The sequence below is a fragment of the Engystomops pustulosus genome, chromosome 3, assembly GCF_040894005.1.
Source record: "Engystomops pustulosus chromosome 3, aEngPut4.maternal, whole genome shotgun sequence".
In the NCBI taxonomy this organism is placed as follows: domain Eukaryota; kingdom Metazoa; phylum Chordata; class Amphibia; order Anura; family Leptodactylidae; genus Engystomops; species Engystomops pustulosus.
The window spans coordinates 73,357,549-73,382,771 of NC_092413.1; the positions used below are offsets into that span (position 1 = coordinate 73,357,549).

Here is a 25,223-nt window from a genome sequence, read left to right on the forward strand (position 1 = left end):
CCACCATCCCAGGGATACCATCCCAAGATTCCTGCAAAACACCCTAGGAGTCAGTGAGACCCGTGATTGATTTCTTAGCCACAAATCCCCAGCAATCTTCATACAGATGGCCCCAGGGTCCCGTAATCCCAATCAACAACCTGGGATGTGTACATACTGTTCTGATACTGCCTTATTTCAGATTTCAGTTGGTCAATCGTTTGTTTGTCTTCCCCACCCACTGAATACAGTGACTCTAATTCTTTACACAGCTTGAGATACTGGCTGCACTTACTCTTACACTTCTTCATTGACAGTCTCTTTAACCCCTTAACGCTGAAGCCACTTTTCACCTTCCTGACACGGCCCATTTTTTAAAATCTGACATGTGTCTATTTAAGTGGTTATAACTTTGGAACGCTTTAACATATCCAGTTGATTTTGAGATTGTTTTTTCGTGACACATTGTACTTCATGCTGGTTGAGAAATGTAATAAATATATTTAGTATTTATTTATGAAATAAATGGAAATTTGGCAAAAATTTTGAAAAAAACAATGTTTTCCAAATTCAAAATTTTCTACTTTTTGTAAAGTTGGTCATATCACTAAAATAACTTGATAACTAACATTTTCCATATGTCTGCTTTAACTTGTTTTTCAAACATCTTTTCCTTTATTTTGGATGTTAGGAGGCTTATAACTTTAGGTGCAATTTTTCAGATTTTCACGAAAATCATCAAAACCTATTTTTGGAGGGTCAATTTAGTTAGAAGTGACTTTAAAAGGCCCACATGACAGAAAACCCCCACAAATGACACCATTTTAGAAACTACACCCCTCAAAATATTCAAAACAACCTTTGGGAATTTTGTTAACCCTTTGAGCGTTTCATGAGCGTGAAAGATAAATGAAAGTGAAATTAGAGAAATGTAATTTTATCTTACTATAGATTCATTGAACACTAAAATTTGCACCTTCACAATGGGTTAAAAAGGAAAATGCATTTTACAATGTTGAGGGCAATTCCTCTTGAGTATGCCAATACCCATTTTGTCACTGTACCCTGCTGTACGGGCACAGGGGGGCACTTGGAATGGAAAGAGCGTTGTTTCGTTTTTGCAGGGCAAATATGGCTGAAAAAATTTACATGTGTCAGGATGCATTTGGAGAGCCATAGTGGTACCAAAACAGAGGAAAGCCCCAACATGAGACACCATTTTGGAAAGTACACCCCTTGGAGAGTTTAGCAACGTGTAATTTGTGTATTTTCCCCAACAGGTGTTTGATTCAATTAGGCCCCAAAAGGGAAAAAAGGTGAAAATTTTCTCAAAAAAGTCACTTTTACCCCAAATTTTTGTAAGCCACAAGGGATAAAAGATGAAACAACCCCATAAATGTGTAAAACTATTTCTCCTAAGCACAGAACTGCACCACTTTTGCATATAAAGTGTTGTATGGGTGCACAGTAGGGCTCAGAAGGGAAAGGGGGGCTTTGGCCTTCTAGAAGCCAGATTTGACAATCATCCTTTACATGTGTCAGGATGCATTTGGAGAGCCCTAGTGGTACCAAAACAGAGGGGAACCCCAACAAGTGTCACCATTCTGGAAAGTGCACCCTTTGGAGAATTCAGCAAGGTGTAATATGTGTATTTACCCCTACAGGTGTTTGCTTCAATTAGGTCCCTAAAAGGAAAAAGGTGAACATTTTCCCAAAAAAGTCACTTTTACGGCTAATTTTTGTATCCCATAAGGCATTAAAGATGAAACAACCCCAAAAAATGTGTACTAGCATTTCTCCCGAGTATAAAATTGCCCCACACATGCAAATAAAATGTTGTATGGGTACACAGTGAAGCTCAGAAGGGAAAGAGGGGCGTTGGCCTTTTAGAAGCCAAATTTGACAGACATCCTTTACATGTGTCAGGATGCATTTAGAGAGCCCTAGTGGTACCAAAACAGAGCGGAACCCCAACAAGTGTCACCATTTTGGAAAGCATACCCCTTAGAGAATTTAGCAAGGTGTAATATGTGTATTTGTCCGTAAAGATGTTTGGTTTAATTAGGACTTAAATAGATAAAAGGTGAACATTTTCTTATAAAGGTCATTTTACTCCTAATTTTATATAGCCACAAGGGATAAAAAAATGTAATAACCCCTCAAAATGTGTAAACCTATTTCTCTCGAGTGTAGAAGTACCCCACATGTGTATATAAAATGTTGTATGGGCGCACAGTAAAAGGAAAGGGGAATGTTTGCCTTTTAGAAGCCAAATTTGACAGAAATGTTTGACATGCATTTGGAGAACCCGAGTGGTATAAAACAGATAAGAATCCGAAAAGTGACCCTAATCTTTGAATGCACACCCCTTAGAGAATTTTGCAATGTGTAATATATGTATTTGCCCCTACAGGTGAATGATCCAATTAGGCCAGAATCATTAAAAAGGTGAAAATTTTCCTATAAATGTCACTTTACCCCCAAGGGATAATATATTAAATAACCCCAAAAAAGGTGTAAAACTATTTCTCCCGAGTGTAGAAGTACCCCACATGTGCATATAAAATGCTTTATGGGCGCACAGTAGAGGAAAAGAGGGATGTTTGTCTTTTAGAGGCCAAATTTGTAAGAAATCCTTCACATGTGTCAGATACATTTGGAGAGCCGTAGTGGTACCAAAACAGAGGAAAACCCGAAAAGTGACCCTAATTGTTGAATGTACACCCCTTGGGGAATATAGCAAGGTGTAATATGTGGTGTAGTGTAATACACGTGGTGAAATGAGCATTTGAACATATAGGTGGTTTCCAAATACAATGTGCAATGGAGTCCAAGATGGAAATTGCAATTATTTCTGGAAAGTTCAGTGCCCGTTATGTGGCGCCCCTTATGAAATAATGGAGGGGTATAGGGAGCAACGGGACATAACAGTTGTTACAATTATTCATTTTACCGAAATTAATTCACAACAGGTTGGGCGTGAATTGTGAATGTCTAGTGTATAAGGAGGTAGAATATGCCAGGGGACCAACTAAACTTTTGTCACTCTAGAGTTGTCGCAGGTCTCTTAGTAGTATGTAGTGTCCATCCTAACTCCTCTTTTGGAACAGACTCTTTATTGAGTCCTACCTTTAGAAGCAGCAGAATTCACTGGGAAAATGCTGTCCTAGAACATCTAAACCAGAGGTACTGGGGCCCCGTCCTTCTTGTCCCAATATTAGTTTCCTAATATCTTCCTCTTGAAAAACGGAGAAATGATACGGCAGGACGTGCACATTGGAACAGCTCGTAAGAGTTGTACAGCGTAATCTGTACAATGTGCACGGCCAGCACTTTTGTACCATATCTTCGTTTTAGTAGGGAAATTATCGCCAAGTGTTGCTCTTATTCACCCTAGCGATGCCCATTGTGACGAATATTGCTGCCTTTGGCTCGACCAAATCGACCAGCCAATAGCGGCAAACATGGACAGAGGGGGGCAACAAAACCCCTCTGGACCGCAAGGCAAAATTGGTGGCTGTCAGGAACAGCCGCCACCCTACCCCGATCACCGTGTCTACAGACATGGTGACCGGTATTACTGACGTCATAAGTAAATTCGCTGCTATTGGCTGGTCTGAATTGATGAGCCAATAGCAGCGATCATAAACTGGGGGGGTGTGGGGGCGACGTAACCCTTCTGGTCCATGGGGCAGGATGGATAGCTGTCAGGAATAGCCGCCATCTTGCCCCGATCACTGTGTCTGAACCGTGTGGGCAAGTCACTACCAGCCGCACCGTTCTATAACAACGTGCGTTGGGTATAGGCTATACAATCTTTATTTATTTTTTAAGCAATTTAGACAAATAAGGGCTTATTTTTTGCGAGACGAGATGCACTGTAAAAAAACCTTTATGTTAGTGGGGTTTTAGCTTATTGAAGCAATTTTATTAACTTTTTACATGTGGAGGAAAATAAAATCATCAATTCTTGTTTTGGATTTTTAGCATTTTTTTTGGGGGGGTGTTCACTGTAGCATAACAATAATATATTATCTTTATTCTACGGATCACTACGATTACGGTGATACCTCATTTATATAGTTTTATTTATATTTGTCCAATTTTATTGAAGGAAAACTAGAATAGAAAAAAATTGCATTTGTTTTATCATTGCAATTTTTATAGCGGCATAACTATAGTATTTTTTGGTTTACGGAGCTGGTTGTAAGCTTATTTTTTGCGTGACAAGTTGCTCTTTTTATCGGTATCATTTTGGTGCTTGTAACTTTTTCGGATCACTTTTTAGAACATTTTTTGTAAAGAAATTTGATAAAAAGTTTCAGTTTTTGGCAAGTTTTTGGGTTTTTTTTTTACCACGTTCACCGAGCGGGTCCAATTATGATTAGGATTTATTGTACAGATTGTTACGGACGCAGCAATACCAAATAAGTGGGGTTTTTTCGTGATTTAGTGTTTTTTTTATACTTTATTACTTGTGTAAAGGGAAATGTGGTGTTTGGGGGGACTTTCACTTTCTTTTATTATTTATTTTAATTGTAAAAAACCTTTATTTATTTATTTTTACTTTTTTTACAGTTACTGTCATCTAAGCTTGAACAAGTGATCTTCTGATCACTGGTTCAAGCTTTTTTACAGGTTACACAGTGCAATACAGATGTATTGCACTGTGTAATGTAAGACACTGAGCATGCTGCGCATGCCCAGTGTCTTACAGCCGGGTCCTGTCAGAAGGCAGGGACCCGGCACCGGGAGGAGGATCGCGCAGCCCGGGGCACCGGCAGTCCCGGTAAGCGGTAAGCGCCGCGGGGGGTCAGATTCAGCTTAAATAAACTTTAAATGCCTCAGCGCGACCGCGGCGTGTTAGGGGTTAACACCCACGATCGGAAAAATCTCCGATCGCGGGTGTTAGTGGCGGGTGTCAGCTATACTATATAGTATATACTATATATATATATACTATACAGAAGCTTGACGTAATAGTACTGCATTTTGCGGGAACGCACCTCCCGCGATGCAGTACTATTACGTCAAATGTCGGGAAGGGGTTAAGAGGGGCCTAATCTCCTCCTTGACATCCTCCCACCATGTTGTAATACAAGTCCAGTCTCTGTAGCTGATTCTCAAAATAAGGAGTAGACAACTGTGGATGTATAGGTCATCCAGGATAGCAGAATTAAGCCTCCATAGTCCAAGACCAATATCAGAGCGTTTAGTGGCACCTAGGTGAAACAATAAGACTAGATAATCAGAATATGGGACAACCTTCTCGCTCATACCACTAATGGTCTCCGAGGGACTCATGAATATCCATATATCCATTCTGTTATGCCTGTCAGCACATGCATAGGTCTACCTAGGTTTCCTCCCGTCCAAGGTAAATACATCACAAAGGTTGGCTTCTGATATGATGCTCTGTAGGTCCCCGGAGTCTTTGACCACTGCTGTGCCCGATGACCTGTCACCTGATATCATGACAACATTAAAGTCAGCCGCCATTATTACAGGGATAGAGGTAAATAAATATTGCTTAAAGTCATTGAACAGCTGGCTTCTCTCTGTCACTGTCTGTGGGCCATAGATATTAATCAGCCAGAGCCGCCTACCCTGGATGGTAACTTCCAGCATCAGACACCTCCCTATAGTGAAGAAGGACTAGACCGCCACTCACGCTCACCCTCACGGAGATGCTCAAAGGTGGTCCGATGGGTCTCCTGCAGGAAGATAACATCAGCTTGCAGATATCTCAGGTGATCATACATACCTCCCAACCGTCCCGTTTTTGACGTGACAGTCCCGTTTTTTTGGGCTATGTACACACGTCACGGGCGATTGGGAGAATGTCACGGCTCCCCCCACTCTCCCCCGCTTTGTCCCACCTCCTCCTGGCCCCGTAGATAAGAGCTGCAGAGCAGTGGAAGCATCGGAGCCAGGAGGAGGCGGGACCAGCCCCTGCTACCTCCTCACATGATGAAGTCATGTGAGACGGTAGCTCCGCCCCGGCTGGCCCCGCCCCCTCCGTGAGTCAAGTCGGAGCCCGGGAGAAGGAGGTAAGAACCTGAGGGGACAGGGGGCCACAGGAAGAGGGGGCCAGGAGGAGGATACAGGACAGGGAGAGCTGGAGGACACAGGTGAAGGCTGCAGGGCACTGGTGAAGGCTGCTGGGGGACAGGAGGAGGCTACTGGGGGACAGGAGGAGGCTACTGGGGGACAGGAGGAGGCTACTGGGGGGCAGTGAAGGCTGCTGGGGGACAGGAGGAGGCTGCTGGGGGACAGTGAAGGCTACTGGGGGACAGGAGGAGGCTACTGGGGAACAGGAGGAGGCTACTGGGGGGCAGTGAAGGCTCCTGGGGGACAGGAGGAGGCTACTGGGGGACAGGAGGAGGCTACTGGGGGACAGTGAAGGCTACTGGGGGACAGGAGGAGGCTACTGGGGGACAGGAGGAGGCTACTGGGGGACAGTGAAGGCTACTGTGGGACAGGAGGAGGCTACTGGGGGACAGGAGGAGGCTACTGAGGGACAGTGAAGGCTACTGGGGGACAGGAGGAGGCTACTGGGGGACAGGAGGAGGCTACTGGGGAACAGGAGGAGGCTACTGGGGGACAGGAGGAGGCTTCTGGGGGACAGGAGGAGGCTACTGGGGGACAGGAGGAGGCTACTGGGGGACAGTGAAGGCTACTGGGGACAGGAGGATGCTACTGGGGGACAGTGAAGGCTACTGGGGGACAGTGAAGGCTACTGGGGGACAGGAGGAGGCTACTGGGGGACAGTGAAGGCTACTGGGGGACAGGAGGAGGCTGCTGTGGGACAGGAGGAGGCTGCTGTGGGACAGGAGGAGGCTACTGGGGGACAGTGAAGGCTGCTGGGGGACAGGAGGAGGCTAGTGGGGGACAGTGAAGGCTGCTGGGGGACAGGAGGAGGCTAATGGGGGGACAGGTGAAGGCTGCTGGGGGACACCGGAGGAGGCTGCTGGAGGACACCGGAAGAGGCTGGAGGACAGGAGCTGCAGGAGGAGGATGGAGGCCACAGGAGGAGGATGGAGGACAGGGGGGCACAGGAGGAGGATGGAGGACAGTAGGCTACAGGTTGAGGCTACAGGAGGAGGAGGGAGGAAAGGACACTACAGGAGGAGGATGGAGGGCAGGAGGAGGCTAGAGGACAGTGGGCTACAGGAGGAGGAGGATGGAGGACAGGAGGAGGATAGACAACAGGAGGATACAGGAGGAGGATGGAGGACAGGAGGAGGATGGAGGACAGGAAGAGGATGGAGGACAGGAGGATACAGGAGGAGGATAGAGGACAGGAGGAGGATACAGGAGGAGGATGGAGGACAGGCGGATACAGGAGGAGGATGGAGGACAGGAGGAGGATGGAGGATACTGGAGAAGGATGGAGGACAGGAGGCCACAGGAGGAGGATACTGGAGAAGGATGGAGGACAGGAGGATACAGGAGGAGGATGGAGGATACTGGAGAAAGATGGAGGACAGGAGGAGGATGGAGGACAGGAGGATACAGGAGGAGGATAGAGGACAGGAGGAGGATACAGGAGGAGGATGGAGGACAGGCGGATACAGGAGGAGGATGGAGGACAGGAGGAGGATGGAGGATACTGGAGAAGGATGGAGGACAGGAGGATACGGGAGGAGGATGGAGGATACTGGAGAAGGTTGGAGGACAGGAGGAGGATGGAGGATACTGGAGAAGAATGGAGGACAGGAGGAGGATACGGGAGGAGGATGGAGGATACTGGAGAAGGATGGAGGACAGGAGGAGGATACGGGAGGAGGATGGAGGATACTGGAGAAGGATGGAGGACAGGAGGAGGATACGGGAGTAGGATGGAGGATACTGGAGAAGGATGGAGGACAGGAGGAGGATACGGGAGGAGGATACTGGAGAAGGATGGAGGACAGGAGGAGGATGGAGGATACTGGAGAAGGATGGAGGACAGGAGGAGGATGGAGGATACTGGAGAAGGATGGAGGACAGGAGGATACAGGAGGAGGATGGAGGATACTGGAGAAGGATGGAGGACAGGAGGATACAGGAGGAGGATGGAGGATACTGGAGAAGGATGGAGGACAGGAGGAGGATGGAGGACAGGAGGAGGATGGAGGACAGGAGGAGGATGGAGGATACTGGAGAAGGATGGAGGAGGACAGGAGGAGGATGGAGGATACTGGAGAAGGATGGAGGACAGGAGGAGGATGGAGGATACTGGAGAAGGATGGAGGACAGGAGGATACTGGAGAAGGATGGAGGATACTGGAGAAGGATGGAGGACAGGAGGAGGATGGAGGATACTGGAGAAGGATGGAGGACAGGAGGATACAGGAGGAGGATGGAGGATACTGGAGAAGGATGGAGGACAGGAGGAGGATGGAGGACAGGAGGAGGATGGAGGATACTGGAGAAGGATGGAGGAGGATGGAGGATACTGGAGAAGGATGGAGGACAGGAGGCCACAGGAGGAAGATACTGGAGAAGGATGGAGGACAAGAGGATACAGGAGGAGGATGGAGGATACTGGAGAAAGATGGAGGACAGGAGGAGGATGGAGGCCACAGGAGGAGGATGGAGGACAGGAGGCCACAGGAGGAGGATGGAGGACAGGAGGCCACAGGAGGAGGATGGAGGACAGGAGGAGGATGGAGGACAGGAGGCCACAGGAGGAGGATGGAGGACAGGAGGAGGATGGATAACAGGAGGCCACAGAATGAGGAGGATAGAGAACTGGGACCACACCATGTGAGGAGGGGTGGGGGTAGGGGTACAGATAGGATTATGTATAAATTTAGGAGATTAAATAAAAGTGGAAAACCAAATATAAAGGGAGGATAAAATTAAACAGGGGTTTTATATGTTGCAGAGTTGCATTAAGTGTAATTATACGGGTCCACGGGGGGTGGGGGGCAAAGTAAGGGGCATTGTTCTATGTGGGGACCATCAAGGTCAATATTATACTATGCTTGTGGGTGTGGCAATGGGTGTGATTTAGAAAAAGGGGAGGGGCTTTTTGTCCCTCTTTCTCTCGCCCAAAAGTTGGGAGGTATGGATCATACAATTCATGTCTAGTCCTTCTTAGTCAACGCTGTTGACATTGCTGGAAGCAACTTTTAGAGAGAACCCAGCCATCACAATGAAAAAGAGCAGAGCAGGGACCCCAATCATCATATGACAGAGTCAGTGTCTCCTTGTCTACCTCGACTCGAAAGCGGTTTCTACAGGAGGGGGCTTCTTTTTAGTTGGAGGATCCCCTGTGTCCGCTAGCACATAGTGCAGAGCTGTGGACAGTCATGTAGAGTGCACAGTGCGGAGCTGTGGATAGTCATGTAGAGTACACAGTGCAGAGCTGTGGATAGTCATGTAGAGTACACAGTGCGGAGCTGTGGATAGTCATGTAGAGTACACAGTGCAGAGCTGTGGATAGTCATGTAGAGTACACAGTGCGGAGCTGTGGATAGTCATGTAGAGTACACAGTGCAGAGCTGTGGACAGTCATGTAGAGTACACAGTGCAGAGCTGTGGGCAGTCATGTAGAGTATAGCAGTCCAGTGTTTCTATTCTCTGCTACACAACCTGGAGCACAGCTCCTTTGCACACCCATAGATCACATGATCATAACATCCCATCAAACACTATCTGGCTACTGGGCTGTTCACATCTACAAATACTACACACATCTTCTAGATTGTGTTTGTAACTGATCACATGATCTCATCAATAATCCTGACGTTGATTACACATTCTAGTATTCCTCCCGCTCATGTGACTGATCACGTGGGTATGACATCATCAAAGGTCCTTTATCCTATTTCTGCAGTTGTCTTGTTAAGCGTGTTAGTCTGTGTTCATTTATTACTGATTAAAGTTGTAGTATATTGAAGTGGGCGCTTGGCTGCTGTGAGTGACCTGTCAGGTATGATGTACAATGTCACACTGGATGAGGAGCGCAGGCTCTCACGGGTGACATTGAGGCAGCGTGTGCTGGAGGCTGAACACTTGAACAATGTCACCTCCAGGCCCCTCTCTGTGAGCTGTCTATAGCAGCGTGCGGGGTCCTGGTGTCTCTTATGTGCTGCAGGTCCTTTACCTTATGTAGTGCTGATCATTCACGTTTTTTGCAAATTTTCTTATGGATTTTATGACTGATGTATTTTAGTAATTTGTGCTAGAAACCGGATCTAAAAATGTAGAATTAATAAGTGCTCATAAATTACCCGATATCCCATAATTGTATTATGTTCAAAAACAGAGCATAATGAAATCCTCCCTTTTGGCATTGCTGCATTCTTAATGCCTGAACTATGAATGCCAGACCCTATGGGGTTCACTACTGTGATCAGTGCCCGCGGCTATATGTTGTGTATGAAGGTATATCAAATATGTATATAGTTACCCCACTCCTATTCACCAACGAAGACCCAGCAGTGATGGACAGCACCGCAGGAAAAAAGCAAAGTATAAAGAGCCATATATAACATGTATTTGGCTGGAAACGGAAAGTGAGGGAACATCCAATGAAGGATTTTTTACAAAATTATTAACTGACCTATGCACGACGGGGAAATGAGGACGTGTGCTAGCTGTACTTTCCACTGCTATCACTTGTCCTCATTCACTTCTATAGACCCTTGGGCTGACTGCTTGTGTTTGCATCCCAGGCGTTTTCAATAGGCATTGGCGGATGACATCCGGAATGCAAACAAAGATCCACTGGTGCAGAGAGCTTTAGTTTTAGTTTTCTGACAGACCCCCCCCCCCCCTCCTCTTCCATTCAATTTTTCACATTATGTTTTTATTGTTTTAGGTTTCACATATTTAGAAGATGACGCTTTATCGTTTACCACCTTTGCCAACCATACGGGAAATTATAAAGCTTTACAATTTAAGAGCAGAAAAACAGCTTTCTCAGAATTTTTTGTTGGATTTGAAACTCACTGGTAAGTTTTTTTTTTTTTTTTTGAAACATGTAATCATTTTATTTCTAAAACTATTTCTCAGGCCAGGTGCAGATAAACGTTTTCAGCCCATGGAAACAGACCCATATTTTAGTCTGATCCCACAGATTGAACACATTGCACACGACTCCCTGTCTGACAGCAGCGCAAACACTGCAAGAACTGCTATCTCTAAGCTTTAAGACTGTTGTGTATTATTTATCCCCAATGTATAAACAGTAATAAAAAATATTAATATTTGAGCTAAACAAACTGTCTTCTATTCCCCAATTATACAATCAAAATTTTAGGTATGCTAGCAAGTATGGCAATATGTTTGGGTCAGACAGGCAAACCAGGCCTTAGAGTCTGCATCCTATATTACCTGAGATGAGTCAACTTTAGAGGCTGCATGTTAAAAAGAAAAGATTAGGACCTAATCTAAAACACACACACAAACATTCAGTCAAGTGGATAAAGAGGTTTTCTAGGTATCTAAATGTAAGTGTCAAATTGCTGGGGGTCCGTTGGTGACAAGCCATAGCACACATGGGCAACCTCTATATACTTCATTTACTACTATGGGGCTGACTGAGATCCCAAGTACAACTCTCAATCTTGCAGCGAGTAGACCATTGGGGACGCACGAACATTACTGCCCTATACACTAAAACGGGGTGTGCACTAATCTTCTCTGAATTACATGGGTAAGAAATAAAGGTTTAGTTCCAATCAAAAATTTGGGTCTAACATGTCTTGTATAGCAAGCAACATCTGTCCGGATTCCATTTAATGACAGACGTGGAAAAAGCCTCAGTATGCCTCCCATTGATTCACAGTAGTAGGGAATGGAAATGCCCTGTAATGACCAGCCCTAAGCAGTAATACTGGGAAACTCAATTGCTGCACCTAACAGTGATGCACATGGGCACTGTGACTTCATCGGGTGCAGATTGGTTGACTTGACAGCCGGGATCCTGTTAGAGGCTCCTATAGTGGTCATTTGGCATCCTGTACTATAGTAAATTCGCCCCCTCCTTTCTCTAGAAACTTTGTCCGACAAGTGATCTCATTATCATTGCTATATCACGTTGTAGGTTGTTTCTTCCATATAGTGAGGTTCTATTTATGGTTTATGGTATATACGTCCCCCAACGGTCCTGTTAATGTAGCCGATGGCTGTATTTGATACTAATTATGGATAAGGCTCTATATGTTTACTACTTTTCCATTATTTAACCTCTTAAGGACGCAGACATTTTACAGCTTAAGGCTCAGCCCCACTTTTTGGATTCTGACTTGTGTCGCTTTATATGGTTATAACTTTTGAACACTGTTGCTTTTTAAAGCAATTCTGAGGTTTTTTTCCTCATATGTTGTACTTAATTTTAGTGGTAAATGTTGGCTGATAAGTTTTGAGTTTATTTTCCCCCCCAAAAAAGAGATTCTTTTATTTAAAAATATTTGCCATTTTTGAAATTTGAAATCATTGCGTTTTCAGGCAGATTTACTGCCCCAATTAAGATGCTGAAGAACATTTCCCATATGTATACTGTACATTTTCATAATTTTAGAAATGTCTGGATAATTTATTTCAATGTTATGCGATGTACCGTATGTATGTTTTTTTTCCCCTTATTTTCTGAATTTACTATATTTGGGTTAAATACTGTTTTGAATAAAATGTTAAATATTTAAAGGGAACCTGTCACCAGGGACCTCATTTTCACTAAAGACAGTTTGTAAAAGCCCATGACACCTGCAGTGCAAAAATGCCCCTCTGCCTTTTCTAAGCACCTGCATTACAATATAATTGTGTGTTATAACTAACTCTTGCATCCTGACAAAATCCTGGGGTAGTCACAGGGGCTGGACTTTGATTTGCATGCATTTTAAAAAACAACATGTGACCTGTTTGAGCTCCATGTTTGTGCTCCTGTACAGCTTGTCCAGCCTCAATGATTTCAGGTTGACCAGGCTGTGGAGGTGGAGCTATACAGGATCACAAAGGTGGGGGCCAAGCTCTGAGGAGTGCATAACAGACAAGTCACATGTTGTTTTTTGAAATGCATCCAAACCAAAGTCCAGCCCTTGTGACTACCCCAGGATTTTGTCATGGAGCAAGGTAAGTTATAACTTACAATTATATTGTAATGCAAATGCTTATAAAAGGCAGAGAGGCAGATTTGCTTTGCAGGTGTGAAGGGCTTCTGCAACCTGTCTTTAGTTAAAAATGAGGTCCCTGGTGACAGGTTCCCTTTAACATAAAAAACCCTATATACCAGTAATCAACCCATTTTCAAATCTGCACCCCTCAAACTATCAGAAACAGCTTTTAAGAAGATTACCCCCTTGAGATCTTCATAGTAATTAAATCAAAACGGTAAAATTTTGTCGGTTATATGTTCGTTTAGCCCTAAAATTTACACATCCAAAAGATTAAAAGAGAGAACCCATCTTGCAATTTTGTTATGTAATTTCTCCCGAGCACAGAGACCCCCACATGTGGCAGTTACTTGTTTTATGGACGCATGGTGAGGCGCAGAAGGGAAGGAGGGACCTGCAGCTGCCAGGATTTTAGTTTCCTCATTGGCCCTTTTGTAAGCTAAAAAATTGTAACTTTTCTGTTACTGGGGCCATGTGACAGGATTTTTTTTCTGCAGGATGTGATGCTTTTTCTAGTGTTACCATTTTGGGGTTGGTTTTCGTGTTCACCGTATAGCCTAATAATCCTGTTATCTTTATTCTATGGGTCGATACGATTACGGGGATACCAGACCTAAATATTCTTTCTTACGTTTTACTAAATTTGCCAAATAAAACCCTGATGTGGGGAAAAATCTATCATTTGTGCATTGCCGCCGTCCAAGTGGCATAACATTTTTACTTTTTTAGCTACGGAGCTGGTTGATGGCTTGTTTTTTGTGGGACATGTTGTACTTTTCAACAAGTTTTTTGATCACTTTTTATTGCATTTTTTTGTGGGATTAAATAGGTAAATCATAAGGGGTTAAAGCAAAATAATTTGTTTTTGTACCTTTTAGATTTTTCTAGGACTAAAACTTTATCTAGCTGCTTGCCGGAATAAATCTAATAAAGGTCAGATTGCGTTTGTACAGGCGGTCCCCTACTTAAGGACACCCGACTTACAGACAACCCATAGTTACAGACGGACCCCTCTGCCCCATGTGACCTCTGGTGAAGCTCTCTGGATGCTTTACTATAGTCCCAGGATGCAATGATCAGCTGTAAGATGTCTATAATGAAGCTTTATTGATAATTCTTGGTCCAATTACACCAAAAATTTTGAAACTCCAATTGTCACTGGGGCAAAAGAAAAAAAAATTGCCTAGAACTTCCATTATAAAATATACAGTTTCGACTTACATACAAATTCAACTTAAGAACAAACCTCCAGACCCTATCTTGTATGTAACCCGGGGACTGCCTGTACATAGTTTTTCCCAAACCCTTGATGGCTCACGTGATAAAGTTTCTTAACTGATCTGTAAATGTGGATGACACAGGGGTTCACAGAGCGTCATATGCCATCTGTAATTTTCATTGAGGGTCTGCCTGAAAGTAGAGAAAAGCTGTGAATTATTTTTTTTTTTATCATAACTTAAATTTATCATAATCACGCCTGTGGCATGTGCAGAGTGCGCCAAATTCATCAAAACTAGCACACAGTGTTCATTAATTTCGCACCCCCCTGCACTGCTCTGGAAGTGTGCACCATTTTTTTTTTTTTTTTTTTTTGCACTTTATTTATGCTGCTAAATTGTGGAGCAGACAGAATTGTTACACACGTCACTAGTGAATGTTGCGCAAAAACCGACTAAGCACTAACACGCCCCTTGAGGTGCACATTTTTTCTGTTTTGCCGGACACAGTGCAGTCATGACACATGACAGGCGCGGACCCTTTATAAATACATGTGCAAGCAGTTTGCAGCTTCTTTTCAGTGCAAAATCAGAAAACTGGTGCAGCCACTTTAATAAATGCGGGCCATAGAATCGCTTGGTTACAGAAATTGTTCATGTAAATGACGTCCAAGGGTGAATATGATGCTTATATTTTGTACAAATGTTTTATTTTTGTGGGCCCCGGTTATACTACAACAGAACCAGAATATTTATAGATTTGTAAAAGGGAACTAATGTTTCCCTCTTTTTTTTTTTTTTTTTTTTTTTTTTTATATTGTAATGCTCTCAGTACAGTCCTTAGACGTTTGTCCATGGCTGGGTTTGTGACCATAACACCGGTGCCACACACGGTACATACACTGACCAATGTCCTGTAGGAAAGGACACATGCTTGCACCTTACATGGACCTCAGGTTGAGGCCATATGGCAGTGATGGCGAACCTTTTAGGCACTGAGTGCCAAGACTACAAACAAAAGCCAGATATTTTCACAAAGTGTCAATGCCAATTTAAAGTAATTCACAGGTTTCAAACATATTGGTGCCCTGATTACACCAATACAAGAGAAAGGAGAAATTTGGATAGTTATTGTAATTTCCCTCTAAAGTCCTCTTAACAGGATGAATTATGGGTCTGGAGAAGAGGCTACAATGTTAATCAAGCTCTGTCCACACATCCTTTATTCAGGTTTGGAGTCCTGAATGTTGACCTTTGTGCTGGGCAATGGCCTGAGTGCCCAAAGACAGGGCTCCGAGTGCCACCTCTGGCACCTGTGCCATAGGTTCGCCACCACTGCCATATGGTATATTTCCACATATACATTGAAATGAGTTGGGTATCCGCAAGTGTAAAGCAATGGGAGAGGAGAAATTTTCAGACTGACCTATGGAGCTTTGTTCTTATGGTCTCATATAGACAAGTTGTAAACCACAAGTGAAACCCACAGCAATAATTGATGATAATGTGGCCATTTACTTCTCTTCCACTAAAGGAGTATACAGAGGCATGTGTCTGGAAATAATCTAGGCCAGATGGTGTGATTCACATTTTTTTTCTGTCTCTTCTCCATTTCTTGTTTTTCAGATAAAATTGTACGGAAAGCTGGGAACTTGAAAAATGCGTATGTGTGTGAGGTTGGTCCTGGGCCAGGAGGAATCACTAGAGCGATACTAAATGCTAATGCTGAAGAGCTCCTAGTGGTTGAAAAGGACACCAGGTTCATTCCTGGACTCAAGGTATAAATATTCTTATGAAACTTCTATGTTCCAGAGAACAGACGAGGAGATTTATCACTGCTGCTACGCCATTTTTCTGGCATAGAAGCAGTGAAAGAATTGGGAATTTGTGTGAATTGCAATATTTAAATGCAATTGCAATGCAATTTTAACAGTGGCTGAAGCACCTCCTCTCCATGTAGGCATAGAGGAGGAGTAGAGTGGCATGGCAGACGGCAGAGTGGGTGGGCATTGGGGTGGCTGGCTTAGTTTTGTCCACTGGCCACATAAAGAGGCCTAAGCCTCTTGATGTATCTGGCATGGGAGGGGGAGGCAAGATGAGGCATGTGAAATTCACAGATATAATTGCAACCTGTCTCTAAGTCTTGGTGTAAACTATTTTGGTTGCCCTGGGATCCGACCAAAAATCGTCATGGCATGGCAGATTCTTTTCATGAATAGCTTCTTCTGTCTGCTTCTCCTCTCTGCCTCCAGCTGCTCTTTTATAAGACGAACTCACACACAGACACGACAAGTGGCATTGTGCAGAGGCCACTCTGTGTATTATAGCTCAGATGTAGCAGAGCTGAAGTGTTTCATTTTTTTTATTTGGATCTCATCTTTTTCATCTCTCTATTTCTCAGCGTCAGATATTAGTAGATTGTTCAGAAGCTAAATAAAAACGTAGATAAACCGGTGCTCTGATAATTTAAACATATTGTCGGCACACAGCATCTCACTGCACAAGAGGGATCATACAGTATCTGCTTAGAGAGTCCTTGGCCATGCTCAGAAATTTTACACTGACCATCAGTCATAGGAGCTAAAATGGCAATAAAACTTCAATGTAATGGGGTTAAAATTTAGCTTCATCGTGTAAACACCCCTATGGGTTTCAAACTTGAACCCATTACCTGCCAACGGCGTATCTTATACGTCCTCACAGGGTGTCATCTGTATGGTCAAGGACATTTATGATGCATCCTCTCTTTAGAAGGTTATAACTCCAGGTCTGTGGCACCTAGAATCTCTCTTCTTTTTTCCTCTGAATCTAGAATCTAGAATTGTGTTTCTAGGTGTCAGGAGAACGGAGATATTCCTCTCAAAGTGAACATTTCGGGGTGATTTTTTATATATTAAAATGAATACCAACAGCACTTAAACTTCTTAAAGGGAACCTATCACCAGGGACCTCATTTTCACTAAAGACAGGTTGTAGAAACCCATCACACCTGCAGTGCAAATATGCCTCTCTGCCTTTTATAAGCATTTACATTACAATATAATTGTGTGTTATAACTTGCCTTGCGCCCTTACAAAATCCTGGGTTAGTCACAGGGGATGGGCTTTGGTTTGGGTGCATTTAAAAAAACTTGTGACTTGTCTGTGTTACTCACTCCTCAGATTTTAGCCCCCATGTTTGTGGTCCTGTACAGCACCGTACCGTTCCAAAGCCGGGAGAATGATAGGACATACCCTATCTTTCTCCCGTAATACGGCGCCGCGACCATATATCACTATAGAGAGAGGTGAGCGGCGCTCATCCCCTCTTGCTCTCCCTGGCGCCAATATAGATCATGCAGAGTGCACAATATAGTAGGCTTTTTTTGTAGGCAGCTCTGGGGTCCTCCATTAAATGTGCTGCAATGCTGCATTATAATGCATTATATTTGTATCAGTTATACACTCCAAAAGAAGCTGGAGAGACCGTGCTGGATCAATCCATCGGGGAATAAATCTGCACTCCAGGTGAGCTCATTTACGCAGTGGTCACCATGACACTCGCTTGATCACCATAACATTACTCTAGGTTCAGGTGTGGGAACATGGTGATGCAAAAACATGCAAATTTGTCACAAAACGAGTTCTATATTCAGCAAAACAAGTTGACCATAAAAAAAGCTATATAAATGGGGTATCGCTGTAATCTTGATGACCCATAGAATAAAGATCCTAGGGGGTCTGAAAAATAGGAAAAAATTTTTTTTAAAAGTTTAAGAAAATGTAATTAAAAAAAAATTAAAAATTCAAATCACCTCCCTTTCCCTAGAAGTCATATACTGTATATACTGGCGTATAAGACTACTTTTTAACTCCTTAAAATAATGGCTACAGTGGGGGGTCGTCTTATACGCCGGATATACGGGGGCCGCACTGTGTGAGGTGTTTTTTTTTCCCCGTCAGCGCGCAGAGAGCCGCTTCCAGTCCGCCTCTCACAGTCATTAGAAGAGGCTTAGTACGCGCTGACGGGGTGGCGCGCTGTATGCTAATGCAGCCGCCCTGTCACAGCGGTCGGCGTCACAGAGCTGGGGGTCACAGACGGCACTTACAGAAGCATGTCGGATCTTCATTAATATCGCAGCTTACAGTTATGATCACCAGGCACTTGCTCTCTTGTTTGTTTTGCAAAGTTTTAAGCAGACTTTTTTTCATTTGGGAGAGGGGTAGTCTTATACAGTGAGTATATACCAAATTCTATATTTTTAGGGCAGAAGTTGGGGGTCGTCTTATACGCCCAGTCGTCTTATACGCCGGCATATACGGTAAATACAAATAAACCGTAAATATCATAAAGACATTTTTCACCAATTTCCCTGCATTTGGATTTTTTTCCCTGTACATGGCATTGAATATTAAATACTGTCCCTATGATGGACAGTTAGTTTCTTACGCAGAAAACAAGCCATCATACAGTTCCTTACATAAAAAAATTGGTGGAGAGTGGAAAATGGAAACGCCAAAACGATAAAGGGCCTGGTCGTTAAAAGAATAACTTTTTTGATCTAGGGTGATAGAGCCACATCATAATAGTCTGTCAACCTTCCTAAATACAACGTACTATAATGTCATGTGTCAGGAAGTAGATCTTTGTTATAAAATACACAATGCTTCCAATGGAAAGGAACAGATGAAAGAAAAAAGTTCTATAGATTTATCCTATATATTTGTGTCCTGTTAAAGGGGTTGTCCCGTGACTGCAAGTTTTCCCCCATCCACAGGATAGGAAATAATCTGCTGACCAGTTGTGGTGCCAGTAATGGGACTCCCACAAATCACAAGGACAACATCAGCTCTTCTATTCAGTTGGAGGTACAAAAGTGATCAGTGAGACCCCCGCAGCTTAGTAAGTTCAACCTACCAGTATGTTTTTTGGAGTGTGGGAGGAAACCCACGCAAACAAGGAGAGGACATACAAACTCTTTGCAGATGTTGACCTGGATGTGACTTAAACCCAGGGCCCCCGTTTTAAGTTGTAGCGAAAACTTGCAGTTATCATGATCATAAATAAAGAATATGATTTTTGGGGTTTTCAAAACTGGACATTTTTATGAAGCAGATTAGGAGGTTTCACATTTTTCAATTGCCCAACAACATTGCATAGTTACTAAGCTCTGCATCAAAGCAGTCAGAGACTAATACACCGGCAAGAACATGGGACTAGTTTACTAGGGGTTTGCCAAGATATTCGGATATGTGATATGTGCTGCCTTTCTGTTGTATATGTTCTAAAGAAATGTTATCAAGGAAAAACAATCGGCTGAATGATTCACCGTTTGCAAGCAAAATCCTTGTAGATTCCAAGTGTATAATGCACAGCACGACAAGACTAGGAATAGAAAAGCAATGTGCAGTGGAAAAGTAAATTACAATGGGAGATACCTTACAATTATCAGAGTTTTATGCTAAATTAGAATCATTTCCTTTGTGCAGTGAGGCAGCTTTTTGTATGCTAATAGTTATGTTTCAGCCATTGCACATTTCTCTTCTAGCTGGCTAAAACGATGAGATATTAATATGATAATCATTAGTGTTTACTTAATCACATCTGTCAGTGACATATGGTCTGGAGATGCATATGGTGAACCTGCAGCTCCACAAACAGACATATTAGGTGAAAAACCCAGTCTAGAGAAAGAAGCCATGCAGAATTTTCTATCCAGAATTGTGAGTGGAAAATCAATTGCCTATTATAGCAGCAAAGACATGGCATTTAATGTCTTCACTGTATGATGGTTATATTTCTCGTTGAGCAAGGGACAGATACTATTGCGGAGATTTATCAGAAGTGTCTGAGAGCTGAACCTTTCTAGTTGTCCATAACAACCAATCACAGCTCAGCTTTAATTTTCAGACCGCTTTTAATAAAATTAAGCTGTCCCAATTAGCTTTAGGCTACATTCACATGACCGTTGGAGGAGCGTATATACGTCCCCCATATGCCGGCTATCGGCACACATGCTGCTCTGTACACAGGGAAAAGATAGGACATGTCCTCTCTATCCCCGTGTATCTATAAGGAGATGGGCAGGGGCGAGCAGCGCTCACGCCCTCCTCCTCTCCCGTGCGCCAACGGCGGGTACACGTTCGTGAATGTAGCCTTAAATGGGTTTGCTTGACTTTTCTTTCCATGAAATGGCAGGAGATGGACCTTATGATGGTATTGATAAATAACAAGAGGTTCTGGAAGGTAAATTGGTTGTGGATAACATGACCCTTCATCTCTGGCCTATAATGGACAGAAATGACTGGATAATGAGGCAAGTTACCTAATATCCTGCCCCCCACAGATTGTCTGGGTGTGTTGCTCAGCTATGTCGTCTGGAAGTTCCCTCAAGGTAATGTCGGCATCAAAATAAATGTTCTTGAGAGTGGTGCACCAGCTGTAACCGCTAAAATAACTTATTATTTAAATAACAGACCCAATGTAAACTTCTGCTCATCTTTTTCTGTCTCATCAAAATGTGTCAGAGAGAAGCGTTTCCGACATTTTATTTCAAATAGCAAAGTGCCATGAAGCTGGTTTATGTACCATGGTGGTTAAAGGGAAGCTTTTTTAACTTTTTTAACATAACTTTCCTAACCGTACTTGAAAAATGTAACATGCATTCTGTTACTTTAAAGGGCACCTGCTACTATGAACAACATTCCACCTTTTAATGAATCTCTTAAACGGAAAGTTCCTCTCTGCAGAGGCTCTGCTGGACGTCCATGTGAGGGGGTGTAATCCATCTTTATTTTTTTTTTTTTTTGACTGACGACACATACTTTAAAACTGTCCAAAAATGTAACGTTTGGCATCACCCTCAGGGCGCATTCACAAAATGCATTGCGTTTTTTTTTTTATGGGTTTTTGACACATTCAAAAGGCTTCAGCCATGATCACATGCTGAGATTACATTGTGTTTCCACTGCATCTGATAAAACGCAGTGTAACCTCAGCATGTGATCAAGGCTAAAGCTGCCTGTGTCAAAAACGCCTCAAAAAATGCAACGCATCTTGTGAACGCGCCCTAGGGGGTATGGTCACACTTTGCAGTTAAAACTGTACAGGGTTCCCCTTCAAAATCAAATTCACCCATTTAGGAATGTCTTTCACTTGTTAAATTAATAAAACTGCACCTGGAACCACCTCAAAACGTATGACTGTCATCAGTTTTTTCTTTGCAGACCTAATAGACTTCTGTTGTTGTGAAAAAAGATAGGACAGGCTCTAATAATTTTTCTATGGATCGGTGGAAATAAACAAGAAAAAGCACATGGGAATGAATGCTTCAAAAAGGCATCAGTGAAAATCCCTGAAGCCAGGAGGGAAAAAAATCTGATGTGTAAATAAGCCCCAACTCTGACACTGTCAGAAACTGTCCAGTCAGTGATCAGATTGTCAGCCCTTGTACGGATGCACCCAATTGCCGGTTGGGTGCAACACTCTTTCTTGTGAAATTGAAATAGTCACTGAAAAAAGATATGCATGTAAGGGAAGTTTGTATATGTATTATACATTACATTTATGGTCTCATGAAAAAAGCAATGGAACCATTTGATTTGCTATATTTGCTTATTTTACAGATGTTAAATGAAGCATCTATGGGAAAAATGCGTGTAGTTCATGGCGATATTCTCACATACAGGATGGAGAGAGCATTTCCCAATCATTTACGGAAAGCATGGGAAGATGGTAAGCTTACATTCATTAATGCAAGTGAATGGAATAACGAATCTTATAGATTGAGTAACATAGAAATGGTATGCCGCGCACTCTTTATTCTGCTCCTTGTGCTGTAGAGCGTGAAGCGACATCTTTTGGTGAGCACCCTCTCTCTTAAGGGGCACCTGTCACCCAGAAATTCTAAAGTAAGCAGCTCCCAGTGCTAAAACAAATGCCGCAGTGTTAAAATGATAGCGTTATTGGAAACGCTATCACCACTGCACCAATAGCACCGCTGCGGAGTACAATAGAAACGCCGGACCACTCTCAAAGCGATCTGGCATATTCATGAGGGGGCGCTCCGAGGCACTGCCTCTTCCACAGACCGCCCCGCCCGCTCCATAGCTCGGCGGTGACTGCCTCACATCATGCGGCAGTCACCGCCCCTAATCCCGCCCCCTCATGAATACAAAGCGGTCCACAGTTTCTAGTGTACAGCGCAGCGGTGTTTGTTAGGGTTATTGGAGGTTTCCGATAACGCTATCATTGTAACACTGCTCAGACTGTTTTAGCAGTAGGAGCTATTACTTTAGTAAGCATCTGTAAGAGTAGAATTTCTGGGTGACAGGTCATTTTTAAGATTCCAGGTGAACCTTCAAAAACACTTTTACTATATGAGTTGCTGCACTTTTTCTTTTTCTTTTCAAAGTACAACTCCTATCAGATAGTCTAGGACAGCGGTCCCCAACATTTTTGTAACCAAAAAAGTGATTTTTTTTTTTGTTTTGTTATTTATTCCAGGGATCGGTGGTCTTAGGAATTTAAAGTTGTGTGCCCCGTCCCTACTGTGTCATCACACAAGGGGCAGGGTTAGGTACAAAGTACAAGTGACTGGTCCCCAAATATTTTAAAGCACTCATTCCTTCAGCCCCCCACTTATGCCACAATGTACAGTAGGAGTGGGGGACACTAATCAACCTGTCTACATCAGAATTCTACAGTAATTTCCGCCACAAATCTTGTGCGCCACATTTCTTGAGGGGTTTAGATAATTTCCGGCCGCCGGGAAAGGGCTGTGACCTATCCCGGGTGGCAGAAATTTTTTGTATGGTCTAAAGTACAACTCTATATCCATCTTACAGTATGATTTAACTGGTGCAGAATAATACAGTGCAATCTATTCACCAAAACTTTTTATACATCTCTCTCAATGTAACAATGTATACCACCAAGAAAAGGAGACATACATTGTAAAACAAAAGAGCCTGGGCCTGTGCAATATTTTATTTTTGCATTAAGCGTTTTTGTTATACTCTAACTGTACATACTTAATCAGTATGAACAATAATTCATGTGTGTATATATATATATGTATATGTGTATGTGTATGTATATGTGTGGCCAAAAGTATTGATACCCCTGCAATTCTGTCAGACAATACTTGTTTTCTTCCAGAAAATGATTACAATCACATCATCTTTGGTATTAGTATCTTCATTTATTTTGCTTGCAATGAAAAGAGAATGAAAAAAAAGTCAAATCATTGATCTTTTGCTCGGCCCATTTTTGGAGTTTTGTGTAAAAAATATTGGCACCCTCCGTCTCATACTTTGTATCACAACCTTTAGACAAATTATGCTTCCGGTAACCATCAATGAGTTTCTTACAATGCTCTGCTGGAATTTTAGACCATTCTTCTTTGGCAAACTGGGTGCCTTCTCCAAACTGCCATTTTGAGGGCTTTCCACAGGTGTTCTATGTGATTCAGGTCTGGACTTGTTTTTGACTGTAGGGACTGTGTTCTTTTTTTTTTTTTTTTTTCTCCTGTAAACGCTATGTTGATGCCTTTTCCCAAAAAACTTTTGTGTCATCTCCCCAGAGAACATTCTCCCAAAACGTTTTAGACTTTCTCAGGTAAGTTTTGGCAAACTGCAACCTGGCTTTTTTTATGTTTCTATGTAAGAAGTGGGGTCTTCCTGGGTATTCTACCATACAGTCCCTTTTCATTCAGATAGGGACGGATAGTACGGGTTGACACTGATGTACCCTCGGACTGCAGGGCAGCTTGAACTTGTTTGGATGTTAGTCGAGGTTCTTTATCCACCATCCATGTAGGTGCTGCTAATTACACAAATTAGAGAAGAATCACATGATTTTTCAAACTGTGCCAATACTTTTGTCCACCCCCTTTTTATGTTTGGTGTGGAATTACCATATATACTCGAGTATAAGCCTAGTTTTTCAGCACAAAAAATGTGCTGAAAACCCAAACTCGGCTTATACCCGAGTAAAAAAATATAGTTTTTAACAGGTTTTTGTGGTAACGTTAGGGGCCTCAGCTTATACTTGGGTCAGCTTATACTTGAGTATATATGGTATATCCAATTTGGCTTTTTGACAATTCTTTTTGTGGTTTTCCATTGAAGACAAATTAAATGAAGAAAATAATTCCAAAGAATTTCTGATTGCAATAATTTTTTGGAAAAAACTGAGTATTATCTGACAGAATTGCAGACATGCCAATACTTTTGGCTACCACTGTATATGTAATATTACCTTTGGGCAGTCTTTTATTTCAATGTATGTTGCCATTTTTATGTATATTTTAAAGATGAATTAATAAAGGAATATATTATCTTAATTTGGAATTGGTTTATTTTCATCTTTTCTTGGTGCTGTTGTTTAATAGTGGGGTGTAAGAGGGATATACATATATCTGGTTCCCTGAAATTTTGCATAGGTGTATATGTTCTTCAATGTGTTGTATTATGTTGCATGGTATTTTGAAACTTGCAGCACAGAGTGTTGTTATGTGCATTGGGGTCCTGTATACACAGAAATTCAGTTACTATTCAGATGTTGACACAGCTTTTACCATATATAATGCAGTAATGCCGCAGCAGGAACCAACTGTTTTCTATAAAAATAAACAATCTGGCTGGTAAGTACTATTGAAACCGACATTGTGCCATCACCATTCATGCATGTATGACCACTGAGACTAGCGTTTGAGATTTTCTTCAATTCTGGTCCAGGGGCAAAATAAATTGGGCATTGCTAATGGAATCGGGTGCTAGAGTTGGATGAGTATCTTTTTTTTTTTTTTTTTTTTTTTTTTTTACTTTTGACCCTTAAAATGAGATCAGTGGCTTTAGTGGAAGTACAGTATCAGGCCCCATGCACATTACCCTCGGGGAGGGGGGTGTTGTATATACGACAGCTAGATTGCGGCTGT

General features: G+C 42.7%; 1 protein-coding gene across 4 annotated transcripts in view; it reads left to right on the forward strand.

Annotated features, from left to right (window-relative positions):
- Nucleotides 1-5,999: 5,999 nt before the first annotated feature.
- The window catches only part of TFB1M (transcription factor B1, mitochondrial), a 70,032-nt gene continuing 50,808 nt past the window's right edge, over nucleotides 6,000-25,223 (forward strand). The window contains exons 1-4 of one of the 4 annotated variants that reach the window (XM_072141088.1): nucleotides 6,000-6,029; nucleotides 10,793-10,925; nucleotides 15,932-16,083; nucleotides 21,910-22,018. In XM_072141088.1, coding sequence (XP_071997189.1) covers nucleotides 10,811-10,925; nucleotides 15,932-16,083; nucleotides 21,910-22,018 — 376 coding nt within the window. In that variant the 5' untranslated portion in view covers nucleotides 6,000-6,029; nucleotides 10,793-10,810. The other 3 variants (XM_072141089.1, XM_072141086.1, XM_072141087.1) reach the window with 3 other exon arrangements.